Source organism: Varanus komodoensis, unplaced genomic scaffold (genome assembly GCF_004798865.1).
Source record: "Varanus komodoensis strain SLA01 unplaced genomic scaffold, ASM479886v1 scaffold10, whole genome shotgun sequence".
Classification (NCBI taxonomy): domain Eukaryota; kingdom Metazoa; phylum Chordata; class Lepidosauria; order Squamata; family Varanidae; genus Varanus; species Varanus komodoensis.
Window position 1 is genome coordinate 10,704,184 of NW_025335269.1, and position 16,246 is coordinate 10,720,429.

Below are 16,246 nucleotides of genomic sequence, written 5' to 3' on the forward strand. Positions count from 1 at the left end.
TTCTTGACATCCTGTTCATGCTGTGTATGCCACTATGTTGGAGATGCTTGGCAATAGGATGCATCCTCGAGTAGCACTATGAAGCTTAGCACCTAAAAAAGTTGAAGAGGATTTGCAGCTGTGTGTTTTCTTTCTGTGATGTCACACCACATGCATGGAATTTTGCATCTTCCATAAAACAGAGCATCCTAAGAATTTCATCCTTAGCTCCAGCTATGAGCAAACCTCATGGGTTCAAAGGACTGGGGAGGGACCTCAGTACCAAGCCAGACCTGGCTGGGATTGTATTTGTTGGTCACATTCAAGTGAGACAAAACATTGCAAGCTGATTTTGATACACATTGACAATGTGCTGAAGGTTAATGATCCCCTTCTTCCAACTGTGCAGCTCCACATTTTTTAAGTCAAAGGTGCAGTATATTCCTGTGTGTATGAGTGGAGTTACTCAGCCATTGCATATATTCCAGAGCAGCACCATGAAGTGTGTCACTGTATCTTTGCATTTCTCCTGCTGTGTTGTGCTGTTTAGTTTGTACTATTCCAAGAAGGGCACGTAGAATCAGCCTTCCCTAATGTAAGTTGTTTGTTTGTTTCCAACCTCCACCACCAGCACCACCACGGTCATCATCATCCAGCTGGAAAATACATAGCCAAGGATGGATAGTAATCTCTATACTATTTTTCTAACCTAAAGATAAAATAAAGGAATGCATATTATATTATTCTGCATTTTGGACAAGACACTTGAAATAAAAACCTGTGTCCATGCAGGTGCGTGCACACTCACGTATATTCCCTGTGGAAATGATTTCTGAGATCCATATAGCCTGGAGATGAGTCAATGTATCAAACTTTTATCATGATGTAAATATTTATGAAACAGAATTACTTGATATTCTGGGGACAAGACAGGATAGCTTTTTTTAACAGTGCCTGGGTAACTTTCATGTAAGTAAGAAATAGTAAAAATAATAGCCATGTGCACATTGGTAAAAGCAACTTTCCAGGGAGTTTCAGAAAAGTTCCACTGCAAATTTCTGCTAAACTTAGACTGAATAGTCAGAGTAGTTTAAAAAGGAAAAGGGAAGGGTAAAAATGATAGGCTACTTTTCAGAATATATGGAGATTATAAGATATGCATGTGACATCATACGTACATAAAAAAAGGATAGAGCTACAACAGATTGCCTTATTCCATGGAGCAGGAAGGGACCAGTACCAGAAGACTTGAACTCAAATGGTTATGAACTCTTCTGAGATCCTGTCCATAATGAGGAACTAGTTTTTCTGGACCTGGTGCCAACACTTAGTAGAATCCACTTCAAGAAAAGCAGGCAAACGTGTTTTGAAATACACAGTGAGATTTCAAATTTCACATACACATTCAAAGCAATTTTATATACTAGTAGGGAGCATTGCATACTCCAGAAAGCTACATGACTCTTGATGAATGCACTGGGAATTCAACCACCTCAGGAGCAGGTTCTCTGCAGTGTCTGCCCACATATTGTTGCTATTGGTCTAGCTCCCCAGATTTTTGGTTGTGTGCAGAAGACTTTTCTTAATGTCAGGAGACAGATTTGCAAACAAACTAATGAGTTTGTTTGCAAACCAACTAACCAATAAACAAACCAACTAATGAGTTCAGACACAGTCCATCAACAGGATTGCCAGATGTTCTAATTTATAGAAGATAGAGGATACCTTCCAACAGAGGACTATTTGTTGAGCTGAGCTGTGCAAGTCTGATTTAAAGTAAAAGAATTGTAATCCAGAAGTGACCCATGAATAATTCACATGTGTATAGCAAGCCTGGCCAGCACATAGATGTGATATAGCAAGATGAATGGCATTTTTAATTAACATATAGCTATTTTTTTTCTAAATTGGCAACTGCGCATATAACTGTGCAAATGCAAGTGTTATGCACAATGGTGTCCACTTTGGTGAAAGATTTTTATTTTTACTTTTGGCAATGTGTGAGGGCACCTGATGCATTTGTCAAGCCTTGTGGCTTTGTGCCTTGTGGTTTGACAACCCTCAACCTTATTCAGTCTCAGGTGAAGTACAAAATTGGGAGGTTTATTGAGGTGCTGGGAGGCCTCAATACAAGGCAGGTGGGCTGCAGTCAGCTTGGTATTTCACAGTTTATGTAGGCTATGGAAAACCTCTCCCCTCTGTGTAGTTGGATGCCTACCACTTTAAGTTATCTAGTGGTAAATGGTTATGTATTCACCCTCCATAATGAGCAAAAGGAGATAATGGTTACCCTTATTATTCTTAGATGAGAATTTTATGTCTCCCATGGGCAAGATTCACTTTTTTTCTTTTCACATTTCAAAAAGTTGTGGAAAGCAGAAGCAGTCACCCACTTTTGCTGTTTATTGTACTGTGTGTCCTAGACTTTATGCTGAAATACATGGAAGAGTGAGTAAAAAAAATCTATGGTGATGTATAATTAAACAAGTATCAGGGATCTGCAAAGATCAAGCATGAAAATGTGTGATTAAAGATTCTGATAATTGCTCAAGTTTTAAATATAGGAGTAAACTGAACTGGTGTTGATGTTTTTAAAAACAGAAGCTATATTGAAATATGCATTTAAAAAGCAAATCATATGTGTATGTTCCTGTGTGTGAATGTGTGGTGGAGAAATGTAAAAGAGGAATTCACATTTCCACTTCAGATTTATTTTTCCCCTCATACTGCAGATGGCTAAATCTGCTCAGTTAGCAAAAGCTGCAAGAGAAGCACATCATAAAAATGAAGCCCTCCTCCAAAAAAAATAAAAAAATAAAAAATACACTTAAAACACTAACAGGTTACCTCAGGGAACAACTTTTTTCCCTGTGTACCTCAGCAGTTGTGGAGGTCAGATCTAGTCTCAGAAGAATTTCATATGCAGAACATCCTCAAAGCTGTCTTTGTGTTATCATTGGGCAACTCAGAAAGCATTTACTGTAGCAAGCTCTGTGTGTGGGGAGGGGGGGATTGGTAGTCTTCCAGCTGCAGAGCATCAATGGGACTATCTGAGTAGAACACCTGGAGGCTACAATGTCTGGTGTGATTGAACCCCCCTCTATTGCCTTTCCTCCTTAGAAATAGGCCCAGTGCTGACATTACATTTCCTAATCTCATAACTGTAGGACTCTGTGGGCCCATATGCTCTGTTAACCTCTCTCCTTTATGAATTTGCTTTTTTCTGCCCTTGCAAGGAAAATTGTCATGTAATGTTGTGTCTGCTTTTATATTAATGCTAATCATGAAGCTCCTTTAACTGTGCTTTAACTGTGCAAATCACCTTCAACTTCTGGTTTTAAACTTGGTTTTAAGGCAAACAAGTGAACATTGGTGCAAATGTCATGGTTGTTGTGCAACTGGCAACCTTTCCCAGCAGGAGTGGCTGCAGGATGCAAAAAAGCGGATGTGAGTGGGTGCACCAGTGGCTATTCCTGTCAACCAAGCGTTTCCCCCACTCTCTGCTTGGAAGTTGGACTTTGGGCCATTGCAAAGCGGAGCAGAGTCCAGGAAGCAGAAACCACGGAAACTAATGGGCTTTCCACACAGGACAGATTCCTCACGCTTTACTGCCATCAGACCCTCTTCAGCTAATGGTGGCCTTATGAATGCCTGCCCCCCAAAATCTTCTATCCTTGGCAGCCCTGCTAAGATCTTGTAAACTCAAGGCTGTGGCTTCCTTTATGGAATTGATTCATCTCATATTTGGTGTTCCTTTTTTTTCCTCAGCCTTCAAATTTCTCTAGCATTATTTCCTTCTCATGATGTGCACAATATACAACATCTTAAATGTGCTTCATGCTGAAAAAGGGAAAGTGAGTGGAAATTTGCATGAGGAGGAAGAGGAGGAGGAGGACCAAGTCTACTCAAGCTCGTAGGTGCTTCTTATGGCTCAGCCCTGATCTTGTATCAGTGGAAATTTTTCTTCTGCCCCTGGCCTTATCATGCTCCCCTTTGGTTTCTTTTTCTCCCCTGACATCCATCTTTTAATCAATGCTCAAGAGGTAGACTTCCATTCTTGTGACCATCTTAGTTCTTTTTCTCTGTACCCATCCTAGATTGGAATCTCTCCCTCCCTCCCTCCTTCAGAAAGGGTTTCCTCCAGAGCTGTGTGCAACATTCCAAATGCAGTCTCCTCAGCTGGAATACTTCACCTGTCCATCCAGGATTTGCATTTGTCCTCTTTTGTGGCCATCCTGTGGCCACTGCTCTCGTATAGCCATCTTGCAGTCAATCCATATCAAAAAATTTTCCTTCATTATTGTCTGAGCTAGCCACACAACCCAGATGCAGCCCTTCCATGCATCATTTATTGCGCTTGTACCTGACCTTTAATGCACAATGTTTCAGTGCAGCAGTTTACACTTTATAGCAACCTTGTGAACTGGGTTAGGCTGGGAGGAGGTGACCTGCCCATCTCTGCCATTTGAGTTTCATAGATGAATAGGAATTGAAGCTTATGTTTGACACATATAGGATTGTCTAGGATGCTCTAACTGATATACCACATGGTTTATTCACTCCATGCATTTGGAAAAGCTATTGAATGTGAAACCAGAGGAAGATACTCTTCTCATTATCCAGCCCTGTGGCCAATATCAGTAGGAAATTGGGGGATTTCTTCAGCTACAGGAAATATGTAATTTATTTCAATATTCTGCTGTTTGAAGCTGGTTTTGAAGTTGCTCTCCTCTTCCTACACCACCACCTATTTACTTATTTAGTCTGCCTAGGATTGTACAGACTTAGTTAAATTCATTTTGATTACATCTTGTGGATTATCAGATACCTGTCATTCGGTTGTCTACCCACTGACAGAATTGGATTTTCTGCAAATGTGTTTGCATACTTTTATGCAAATACACTTTTCTGAAAAAGTTCAGTTCTCTCCAAAATGTGCATTTACACTTTAGTCTTGGGGGGGGGGGCAGAATGCATTTTCATGTGGTGTTTTTTATTGTTTGTATTTTCTTCAATAATCTTTCCTGAAATTAGGGAGAGTTAAAAAAAACTGGTCAGCAAGTCCATGGACTTCATGGGATGTGGGAGAAGCCAGTTTGCTGGGGAATATGCAGATTAGATTCATAGACATTCAAAGTTGTTAGAATACATTGCAGATATCGCTGACATCCCTAAGACTGCCTCTCATGTTTTGGGGACCCAACAAACAAAAGGTTCTCTTTAATAGTGATCTCAGATGGTTACATTCCAACAGGACCGGGGCCACGTTGGCGCAAAATTGGTATCGGCATCCTTGGATGATCCCAAGATGCCCAAAATTGTAATCTGAAAACCCAAACATACAAAAGGGACAATTTTCCTGACCCCTAAAAAGTCCCATGATGACTGAGCAACTTCAGTGACATTCAGGAGCCGCTTTCTGGGGTGATGATCTAGATCAGTGATTCCCAGAGTGAGTGGCGTTACCCGCTGGGGGGCAGTGGAAAGATCCAGGCAGGGCGGTGATTGGTTGTTTTAAGTTTGCAGTAGAGCAATAGACCTTCTTCAAAAATGTGGGGGTGCTAGGGTAGTAACTAAAAGGAAACAGGGTGGCAGCCTGAAAAGGTTTGGGGTACATTGGTCTGGAACATCTTAAAATTTCTCCTTAAAGAACTCTGGAAGAGATAAGGCTAGCTGGCTGGCTGGCTAGAACGATGAAGAGAAGCCCACCTGTAAGGGGGTGAGGATGCCTGTCAGCAGTTTGTTGCAGGTTGTATTTGTGTATCTTTAATAATACCTTGCAATAGGTCACAGGGGAAGATAGAAGCACCTGTGTGTTTTTGTGCAGTATTTTTGTCCTTACATCAAGGGACTTTGTTCCTGCTTGTACCTCACTAGAAGCACATTTGCTTGCTGTGTGCTCTTTACAATGTTTGGGGCATTCTGGGAAATCTAAAATATTGGGTACCTTGCAGGAGCGTGCTACAGCACATGGCATATCTGCCCTCTGCCTGTAGTTGATACTGAATTCTCCCGTGCATGTGGCAGAGGAGGAGGAGTACCAGATAGTGCTTTACTAGATGGACTGTTAAACCTGGACTCAGGGCTATGCCCCAAAGCTAATGCCCCTGACTTTGCAGCTCCCTGGCTGAATTAACCAAAAGAGTGTGAGTCTGATGATTTGGACGCATTTCTTATTTCCTTCTGTGTACAAGCACTGATCTTACCTACACCTGCTGAATAGAAGTGCCATGAATCCCTGTTCTGGTTTTAGACTGAATATCAGCAAATTGTAAAAGATCTTCAGAAGGCATTTTGCTTTTACTTTTTTGTAATTATATAACTTGATGAAAAGGGACCCCTTCTCTCCTCAACCTACACAATAATATGGCTGTGCATTGACTAGAAAGGAGCTAGTAGGAAAAGATCAGGCATTGAAAATTAATTACCAGTATCATCTCTCTTTCAGGAAACCTGAAGATTTGCCTGCTGATCCTTAACCAGCCTTTGAACAAAGGTCATTTACATAATCTGTGGAACAGAGGTAATAATAAGTTGATGCATCTCTCCTTGGCTTCCTTGCTGCCTGGCTTAATATGTTTTCTGTCCAGCAGTTTTCTCCACAGCCGCTTCCACTAGTAACATAAGATGTGCAGGGTTTGGTTGGATCAGGGTTCTCCTTGAGATAGTAAACCAGTGTCTTCTGGGCTGTGTTGCTTCAGAGAGCAGAAGGGTTCCTTGTAATGAATGGTCCTTCGTAGTAAATATCATCCACACTAAAAAAGCAAGTATATCAGGGATGAAGCAGGTCTAGCTCCCTTCTCTCTATCATCTGGCTTTCTACCTTAGGGGATTTTTTGTCTGTGGAGAAGTTTGGGTTCAGTCCTATTAGTCACTACTTGTAGTACAGCCCAGATCCAGCTTTAGTGAGAAAGAGAACATAGAATTATTTCCTTCTTTGCCTAACATAACCAAGCTGATTATGCAAATTCTGCATTTCTTATGTCAGTGAGTACTTTATGGACTGATAAGGCCTGAATGTGCTTATGTGGGGAAAGACTCTCAGGAGCATTTGCTTGTTAGGTTTGTAATAAACTATTGTGGATCAATGCTGCATTTATAATTTAGGGAATATGTGTTTCTGAAAGGTCACCAACAAAGTATGCTGGTTTAATTACAATAAAAAAGAGCTTGTAACCTTTTATCATCAACACTGGGAGTTGACTTTTTTCTGTTGGAGATCTGTATGATTTGAATAAGCAATGTAAAGAGCTCAGTCTTTGGAGATATATAAGTCATGAGAGGCTTGAAGCTATTTCCTCTTTCCATGGGAAAATCAATGCTTGGTACGAATTCTAGCCTCGGAGATTCATACAGTATTTCAGTGCTGAGCCAAAAACCTATTTCCAGCAGTCATTTATTGAGTTTCCAATAGCTACACAAAATTGAGAGTGGGGTGAAGTAGGATTTTCAGTGTGATTAAAAAATAAAAAATAAAAACCTGGCCCCTTGTCTGTTTATCAGAGCTGTTTATGGGAGCTAGTGTAATACTGGGCTAAGGCAAAAGCCCCACTTGCAGCCTTGTCAGGCTGCAGACCCCACATTTTCTTCAGAAGGCTTCCCCATGGAACTTACAGGCACCATTTCAGAGTAAATCCGCTTAGCATCAGACAGTAATACCATGTCCTTTGAGTCAGAAAGTGCCCAGTTCAAAGTTGAACTTTCCCATGGATTTCCTAGACCAGGGAAGGTGTCCATTAGTCAATTGAAGGGCCTTATGTCCCACTGCTGATATTCACTCTGTGCTTCCCCACACCCCTTAAAAGAAATCCAGCCAACCCTCTGAGTCGCATGAACTCGCTGGGTCTAGGCACCATTTTAATTTTCTCACAGAGCTTTTGACAGCTTGTCTGTAGAGCGTTGTGGGACACTGCAATGGTTAATCACCTCAGCTGCCATCAGGTAAGTCTGGGGACCTATTGACAAGCGAGGGACCTACCTAGGTTAATTTTGCTCACCCCCCCCCCCAAAGTGGGATTGGTTCCGTACTAGATGGCCTTGGAATAGTCATTCTATGTCAGCTTCAGCCCTCCCAACTCCCTGTCCCACATTTACAATGTGAGGATTACAAGTACTGACCACACACACATAGTAAACACCCAACAACCTGTCCACAACTGACAGAAGCAATTAAAAGACATTGACAGAAAGTACATTAATGTACATTAGCATAAAATGTCAGCATTGGAACACTGAAATATAATACTGTTCTGAATACTACTTAATTGAGGGCCAAAATAGATACTAAGTTAAATATACAGACTTATTCAGAGTATATGCAGGGATCCTATTTTGAGCATATGAAGGAATTTAATCCTTCCCCTCCCTCTGCCATGGGCCAATCTGGATAGTGTGTGCATAGGACTGCAGCGCTAAACAATTATGGAGCTCTAATAGTTAATTAGCCTCTGCTGCATTTTAATACAAGCTGTGTTGGAGGGGTGATTTGCCCTTTATTACCAAGACTTCTGGAAGATTGCTGCATAGTTTGGATAATTCCCTGCGATTGGCAGTGCTATATTGACCAATAAGGATTGTCTGTTGGGTACCTTGGAGCTGAACAAGGAGCATTTTATCCCCAGCATACAATGTAACCATGCTTAGGAGCTGTGTCTGCACTGAGCCTGTGTGAGAAAAATAGGCGCAATTCTTTATCATTCTAGAAGCAGGGTGTGCTGAAATTGTAGAAAAGCAAATTCTTGTTTGTTTAAAGAAAGAGTAATTAGTCTTCCATGTTATTTTTAAAAATAGAGGGAATGAATAATTAATAATTCTCTTTGTGTTACTTTGAAGTGCTGAACCCTGCTGATCTTTAGTTCATAGTAACAGAACAATTGCAACAGAGAATTGCTTTGAAGTGCTTGAGAAAAGTCTAATAGATGATTGCAGCAAAAGTAGATTAAAAAAAATAAAACCATTTCAGGGCTTTTTACTACTGCATCAGGACACAAATCCCATTAGGGGCTTGTATTGTTTAAAAACAGTTTTTACTATGTGGAAGGGGTTGATAGTTGCATATGTCCTGTTGCCACTGGGTCTCTCTGAAAACATTTGGAACATGCTGCTGAAGTGATTGAGAGAGATGAACACAACAACAGAGGCAAATGTGAACAGGGAACATTCTCATTTTAAATTCCTTATTATCATTAGTCTTGAAAACTGCAGTGCTAATACTACTTTTAAAAAATGGCCGTATAGTGACTTCAAAAACTCCTCATGATAAAAGGACACAGACGAAAACTGCAACAACTGGTGCAGACTGGAGAGAGTTCCAGCATTGTGATGTCAGGCTAAAAAAATAAATGAAATTATGGGATTAGTGCAGGTGTAAAATTTACCAATCTCCTGTTTACGGTTAAGAGATTGGGGGTATTCTGCAGGCTTGTTCCCCCTTGTCCCTTGCTATCCTCTTGTGTGTGAATTTTACTCTTTTTTGCAGTGGGGGGGGGCAGCCATTGTAACCACATCACCATCTTTGCTATCCATGGTTAGTTCAATTTAATTACCATTTGCTGTCAGAGATGGACTGGCAAACTGGATAGCCACAATGCTAATATCAAATTAACAAATGAAACAAGTGAGAAATTAACATATAATAGAGGACTGATTAGGAGCCCATGGTGTGCCCATGGTGTTTTTACAATGTGTAGGAGATTAGGCAGCATAGTTTACATACTCAGGAAAGTTATTCCAGTTGTGCAAGGGTTTTATGATTCCACTGTCCAATTGTGGCTGCCTTCTTAGATCATGTTCTCTTTCCTCATCTGGTACCCTCCTGATGTTTTGGGTCTCAGCTCCCATTGGTCTCAGCCAGCATAGTCAATGGTCAGGAATGCTGAATGTTGTAATCCAAATAATCTGGAGGACAACAGGTTGGAGAAAGCTGATGAAAATGGTTGAAATAAACACTTTCTCTTGACCCTCTTCTACAAGTCTTTTAAGCAAAGCTAAAGAGCTACTTCTTTATACTGGACTGATTGATGAATACTTTCCATGCTTATTTATTTATTTATTTATTTAGTATGGTGAGTTTGTTTTCAAATTTAATTTTTCTTGAAGAATGTGTTTTTGGTATCCCCATTATTATCTTTTTTCACTTCTGCTACCCCCTTGGGTAACAGTCCTATGGGATTGCTGCCCACTTGATGGAAGCCTCTTGTTGGCTTCCATGTAAAGTGTGACCTACTGACAGAGCAGGAGGAATGACAGAAATGATTTTCACCTTTTTACTTTTTCTTTATATTTGACCCCTCCAGACATGCCTCTAAGCCTACTTAGAGGAGTCACATTGTTGGGGACAGGGCTGGAGGGACTGCAGGACAGAGTGTCCAAACTCAGTCCTATCCTAACCTCCTACCAATGCACCCTCCTTGTGACCCCTGTGAGCTCATTTGAGGTCAAAAGCAGCCACCACTGTTCTCTCCTCATTGGCTGTGAAGGGGTGGCAGAGTGGGGGCTCCCCTCTGTAAGTCAAAAGAGTGGTACACGTTTGGAAAGTAGATTCTTAAAATCCTGTAACCCTATAACACTCTCCCAGGTACTCTAGCAGGGCAATATAAACTCCATGTTGGAAGAAATTTGTTTCTATAGCCAAGTGCATCATAGTTCAATTGCAGTGACAAGTATTATGAAAAAAGATGGCTAGTTAAATTGTAATTTCACCAAAGTTATACCATTGTCTGTGCGTGCATATGTGTGCTGGATCTTTGCTTTGACTCGTTGATTTACTTCGATCATTGAGAAAAACACACAATGTCTGCACTTATTTCAACACTGGTTGTGGCCTAATGGTTTTATTTGCATCTTTAATAGCTTTCTTGAACATGGATTGTTATTTTATGGACATTTTGCTATGCTGTCAACATTAGACCTTTAACAGGTTTGATTGTTTTATAACTTTGACTCTAATAAATGAAGAACTTAATCATGGAATGTTTAACTAGGTTGTAATAGTTGTGACTTTATTGAGCTTCTTGATTGATGGAGTACCTTTCGCTTCTATGCTCCCTCAAGGAAACCTTCCAATAGATTTTAATTTAAAGGATTTTATTTATTTGTTTGTGTTTTGCTCAAAACAGCTGACCACTGTATGCAGAAAGCCTGGTTGTGCTGGATACTGCTTCCTCACTGCTGTTGTAAATCTAACAAATGTTCTGGAAAAAAAGAAAGCAAAACTATGGTTGGAAGAAAAATTCAAAATAAACAAAGAATTATGAGTCTATTACAGAGGATGTTATTGGGAAGGCTCAAGCTTGCTTTCAAAGAAATGCTCTGCATATATAAGCTCCCCAGTTCAATCACTAAACTCCCCGCTTTGAAACAAAGCTCTGCTAGTAGATGTAGGAACCACAGAGAGTCACTTTAATTAAAGTAGAGCAGGGTCCCTAGCATGGGGGGTTATTTATTATACTTCTGTATGAGTAGATGTACATCCTGCTTTTTTTCTACAAGGAGTCCATGGTGGTGTACATGGGCCTCCAATGCTCTAGCCACTATAGTAGCCAGTGGGCTGTCTTATTTGGTGGGCACATTTGGAACTTTGAATGTCATGGGCACTTCCACAAGATGTCTGCCGTGGGAACAAGGCTTGGCCATTCATAAAATGGCTGCCTTGATGGGCTGGGAGAGACGCAAAACACTCATTTTCCAGGAGGCAAACTAAAAGAAAACCAACTTGCCCAAGAAATTTATGTTTAAGCCAGAAGCTGAGTACAAGGCTGCCAGGAAAGACATCCATGGGCATCTGGGTGTTCCTGGACACCATGTTGGAGATCCCAAAAGTAGAGAGCATCGGGTTTAATAAACTAGTGCATAAGGCAACCTCATATGTTCCTGGGTTCAATATTTACATATAGTACTTGTATGTAGTATTTGAAAATGTGATTCTCTCATTGTAATATGATGTGCTCAAAGTATTGTATGCTGGAATTTGCTTCCAGGGTTTTCACGGTGTTGCCAGCACATTCTTGGCTTACTGCTGCCATTATCTAATGTGATAGTGCCACCACCATGTGGGACAAGCAGAGATAGAGGAGGGGTAATGTGTCTTGCATTTACCTAGGGCAGCTCTTTCAACTCCCCTATGGGTGAGCAGGGTCACTTTCCCTATTCGCAGCTGCAAACAGTGTGTGATTGTGAACGGTGTTGTGTTCTGTATGATGCAGGACTGAACAGAAGCACAGGTAACAAGGAGAGGAGAAAAGTGTAACACTTCCCCTTAAACACTGAACTCTTAGAATTTATGTGCTGTTACTACCTCCTTGTATAAGGCCATTTTCTTGCTACAGAGAGAAGCTTTCTTTTTAATAAATTTTATCATCTTTTAGTATAGAGGTGGAGAATCTTTGGACTTCCAGATGTTACTGGACTGCAGCTTCCATTAGCCCTGGTCAGACATAATTGGAGATGTACTCCAAAAACATCTGGAGAGGCACAGGTTAACAAGCCCAGCTTATGAAAGTTTTGAGACTGAACCATGAAAGATAACATATCCTTGAAAAGTCAGATGGACAGACTTTGAATCCACACCATTTTTTTATCATGTGAATTTACATACATACCCACAAAAAAGAGCAATTTTCCAAAATGTGAAGCTGTGCTTCCCAACTTATGGAAAACCCCAAATCCTACCAAAATTCACAGAGTGAGTGAATAAGGATTATAAGGAACACCCTGTGTAGCTAGAACAACTGCTGACAGGCACATGAGAATCTCAGAAGCCTCCTTGCTGCTTTCTTGAAATAACGTTGTTACTCAGGAATAACAGAAGCATAGCCATTGCCAGGAAGAACACTGCCTTCCCTGAGACCAGGCTAAAGGTGTGATCTATGCAAGCTAGACTGAAAAATGTTCTCCATTGTTCAGCATTCCTTGCTAGTTTCTTCTGTCTAAACGCACTCAGGATTACATCTTAACTAGGAGAGAGAAAGGTGGAATATCAGAAAATAGTATTAACTGAGTTCTCCTTTAGTTGCAAGAAGGACCCTGCCCGGTGTTACAGGAGTAGATCAAGATATAATAGGTCTTATTTTTTAATGGAAGAGTGCCTCCAATTTTAACATGGAAAACCACTGCCTTGTGTTTCAGAAGTTTGGAAAATACTGGTCTAGAATACAAATGGCTTTTCGCCTGTTGTCCTTTTCTGTGGAAAGAGGAGACCAAAATGTATTTGATTGGAGTCATTAAATAGCTTGCTTTTGTCATAGGTGAATTCTTCTTAAACAACAATAACATCTTCAAATCTCTTTAATTTTACATTCACCTATGAGAAGGGGGAGAAAATATTGAATGCACTTGGCTCTCATGGTTTCTCATCTTTAAAAGGTTCACTGTTAATTCTCTTTACCATTCTGGTAATTTAAATAGCAATAGGTTGCCTCCAGAATTAGTCATACTTTTAGTAGACCCATCAAAAGACATGAAACCCTAAGTATGACTATATCTAGACTGTTCTCATGTCACAGCATCAGCTACTTCAGTGTCTGAATAGAATATACAATAATTCAATGTAATATGGAAACTAACTGTGGTGACAATGATAGTGAATTTGCAGTAGGAATGATCAGATTGCTACAAATTGGCCCCTAAATTATAGTTTACTGGAGTTCAGTGTGGGAATAAATCTAAAATAGACATTTCCTTGCTATTAACATTTATATTGGGCAGGGAGGTGTTCATGTTAAAAAGCCATCAAGGCGTTCTTCATGATTGCTAGATAATTTTCACTTCAGAGTTTAAACCTCTAACACGAGTGTCCTGTCCTTTCGTAGAAGACTGCAGGGTGGGGAGGAAGGGAATGGGAAAGAAAGAGAGAGGGAAAGGATGGTAGAGGAAGGAGGCAGATGGAGATGGCTGAGAGAAAAAAGAGGTGGCTACACCCACTGCTGGCATATAGCGGCTGATGTATTGCCCTTAGCAGAAAGGGTAATACATGGGGAAGGCTGTTTTGGAGCCTGTGACAGTCAGCTGACTGAATTTTGTGTTCAGAGTGCCACACCAAGAGAGGTTTCAGTGCAGTGGACTAACAGTCCTCTCTCATATTGCCACCAAGCACACCTCTGATGGTGCTGCTCATGAAAGAATGTCCTCTTCAGAAGATCTTAAAGATGAGGGAGGCTGGTATGGGAAAAGCAGTCTTCAAAATACCCTGAACCCAGACCATACAGAGCTTTACAGGATTACAGCTTGGAGCTACCCAGAAGCAGAGTACCAGCCAGTAAAACTGCTGCAAGAAGAGAGTTTTGTGCTTTTAGTAACCAGCTCCCAACAGCAGTCTGGCTGCAACATTCTGAGCCAGCTGAAGTTCCTGAACAGTTTTCAAACACAACCCCACAAAGAGTGCCTTACAGTAGTCCAGAAGGGATGTAACTAAGGCATACATTACTGTGGCATAATCAGACGTCTACAGGAACAGGTGTAGTTGGTGCACTGGCCTCAGCTGTGTAAATATCCTGACATAGTCATCCAGATTCAGGATTGAGCATGACAGTACCCTGAAACTGCAAGCCTGAGCCTTCAAGGAGAATGTAAACCACCCAGCACATGTTGAATTTCTGTTCCCTGATCTGACTTTTGATGAGCAGAAGCATGTTTTGTCCCATACGCATTAAACTTTGCGTTTTTGTCCTTATCCAGTCCATTATAATATCAGGCATCAATTTAGAATCACTTGGAATTAGATTGGGGTGGGGGGGAAGAGAGAGAGAGAGAGAGAGAGAGAGAGAGGGGGGGGTATTGGCAGAATACTGCTGGCATCAAAATCCCAAACTCTGAACAATCTCTCAACGTAGTTACACACACATATTAAACAGAATGGCGAGTAAGATGGAACACTGGAGAACCACACAGGGTTAGGGTCAGTGTATCACTTTCTGAGAATGTGCCTTCAAAAAGTACTGGAGCCACCATATTTGATGATTATGACGATGACAATGACAATCAATTTGTATCTCATGCTTTTCCTCTTGAGGGACCCAAGGCAGCTTATTTTGTTCCATTTTATTCTTATAGCATGAGATACAAGCATGATTGTACCAGTCGAAAGCCACCCAGTGAGCTTCATGGCTGAATAGGGATGAGAACCTGGAACTCCCAGGTCCCCAGTCCAACAGGTTACCGTGTTTGCTGATATCAAGAGCTGCCTAAAGGTCCAACAGGAACACATTGTCCAGGTCCAGTTCCTGGCACAGATCATCCACCAGTGTGACTAGCACAGTTTCTGTCCTGAGACCAGATTGAAAAGGATCTGAGTTGAGCGGTGTTGCTTCTGATTTGTAAGATCATTCTAACAGTTAGTGGACTACCATTTTTCAGCCGGAGAGCCTTTGAAATAAAAGCCAGCGTGTCTGTCCCATTTCCATAGATTACTTAAATGCAAATAGGCAGATATATGGATTGCAGTTTCCTCTTTATTATTGCTATCTGTAAGGCAAAAAGGCATAAAGCTGTCTTTCCCCTTTTATCTGCTCAACCTGACACCAGACGGAACTCTATTCTCATTAGTGTTCAGCTGTCAGGTACTGTGGATGAACTTATAAACTTCATTCTGTGCATAAAGGCATTAAGGATCTCAGCAGCATTCCTCATTCAAGCCATCCAAACTGTCTCTGGAGCTACAGCACATTTACATCCAGGGCACATCACCAGGCCTCCTCTGGAGTGAACACTTTCAGTGTGCCATCACAAGAAGGAGGATGTATGTATCCATTCCGGTCATTGATATTGGTTTTCTTGTCACAGACAGAGAGACTTTGTCAAAAATGGAGACTCACCTCCCTTGTCTTGTAGTAGGAAGTTCCAAGGTGAGCGTCTTTGCAGTTCTCTTTTCTTTGTGGCAAAAACAAGTGAACTCTGGAGGGTACTTTGTCATGCCTTTTTATTTCAAAATATGCAGCAGGTACTGGAAGTAAGCCCATAGCTGCATACAGGTACTGCAACTGCTAATCAGATCATCATGGAGGAACAGCATCTGCCTCAATGCAGCACTTTTCCCATTTAGCAAGTGTCTTCTAAACTTCAAGCTTCTAACTGTCTTTCTGCGCACCAGTTCAAGCTGCAAGCTGCTTGCTTTTCTCCTCCACATGTGTAAACTCTGCTATCAAGCGGCCAATTTGGCAAGGCAGGGTGACTCGTGTATGGTGCTCAAAGGGCAGCACTTGGCCCTTGCAGCATACCAGGCTCTCAGGCCTATCTATTTAAGCCTAGGTCTAAGTAGAAATTAAGGGGAGCT

The 16,246-nt window shown here is 41.2% G+C and overlaps 1 protein-coding gene across 3 annotated transcripts in view; it reads left to right on the plus strand.

Annotated features, from left to right (window-relative positions):
- Window positions 1-16,246, plus strand: part of TPK1 (thiamin pyrophosphokinase 1) — a 289,313-nt gene that overhangs the window by 44,476 nt on the left and 228,591 nt on the right. For all 3 annotated transcript variants that reach the window (XM_044453946.1, XM_044453954.1, XM_044453964.1), the window contains one exon: window positions 6,428-6,502. In XM_044453946.1, coding sequence (XP_044309881.1) covers window positions 6,428-6,502 — 75 coding nt within the window. The remainder of the gene's footprint in view (window positions 1-6,427; window positions 6,503-16,246) is intronic.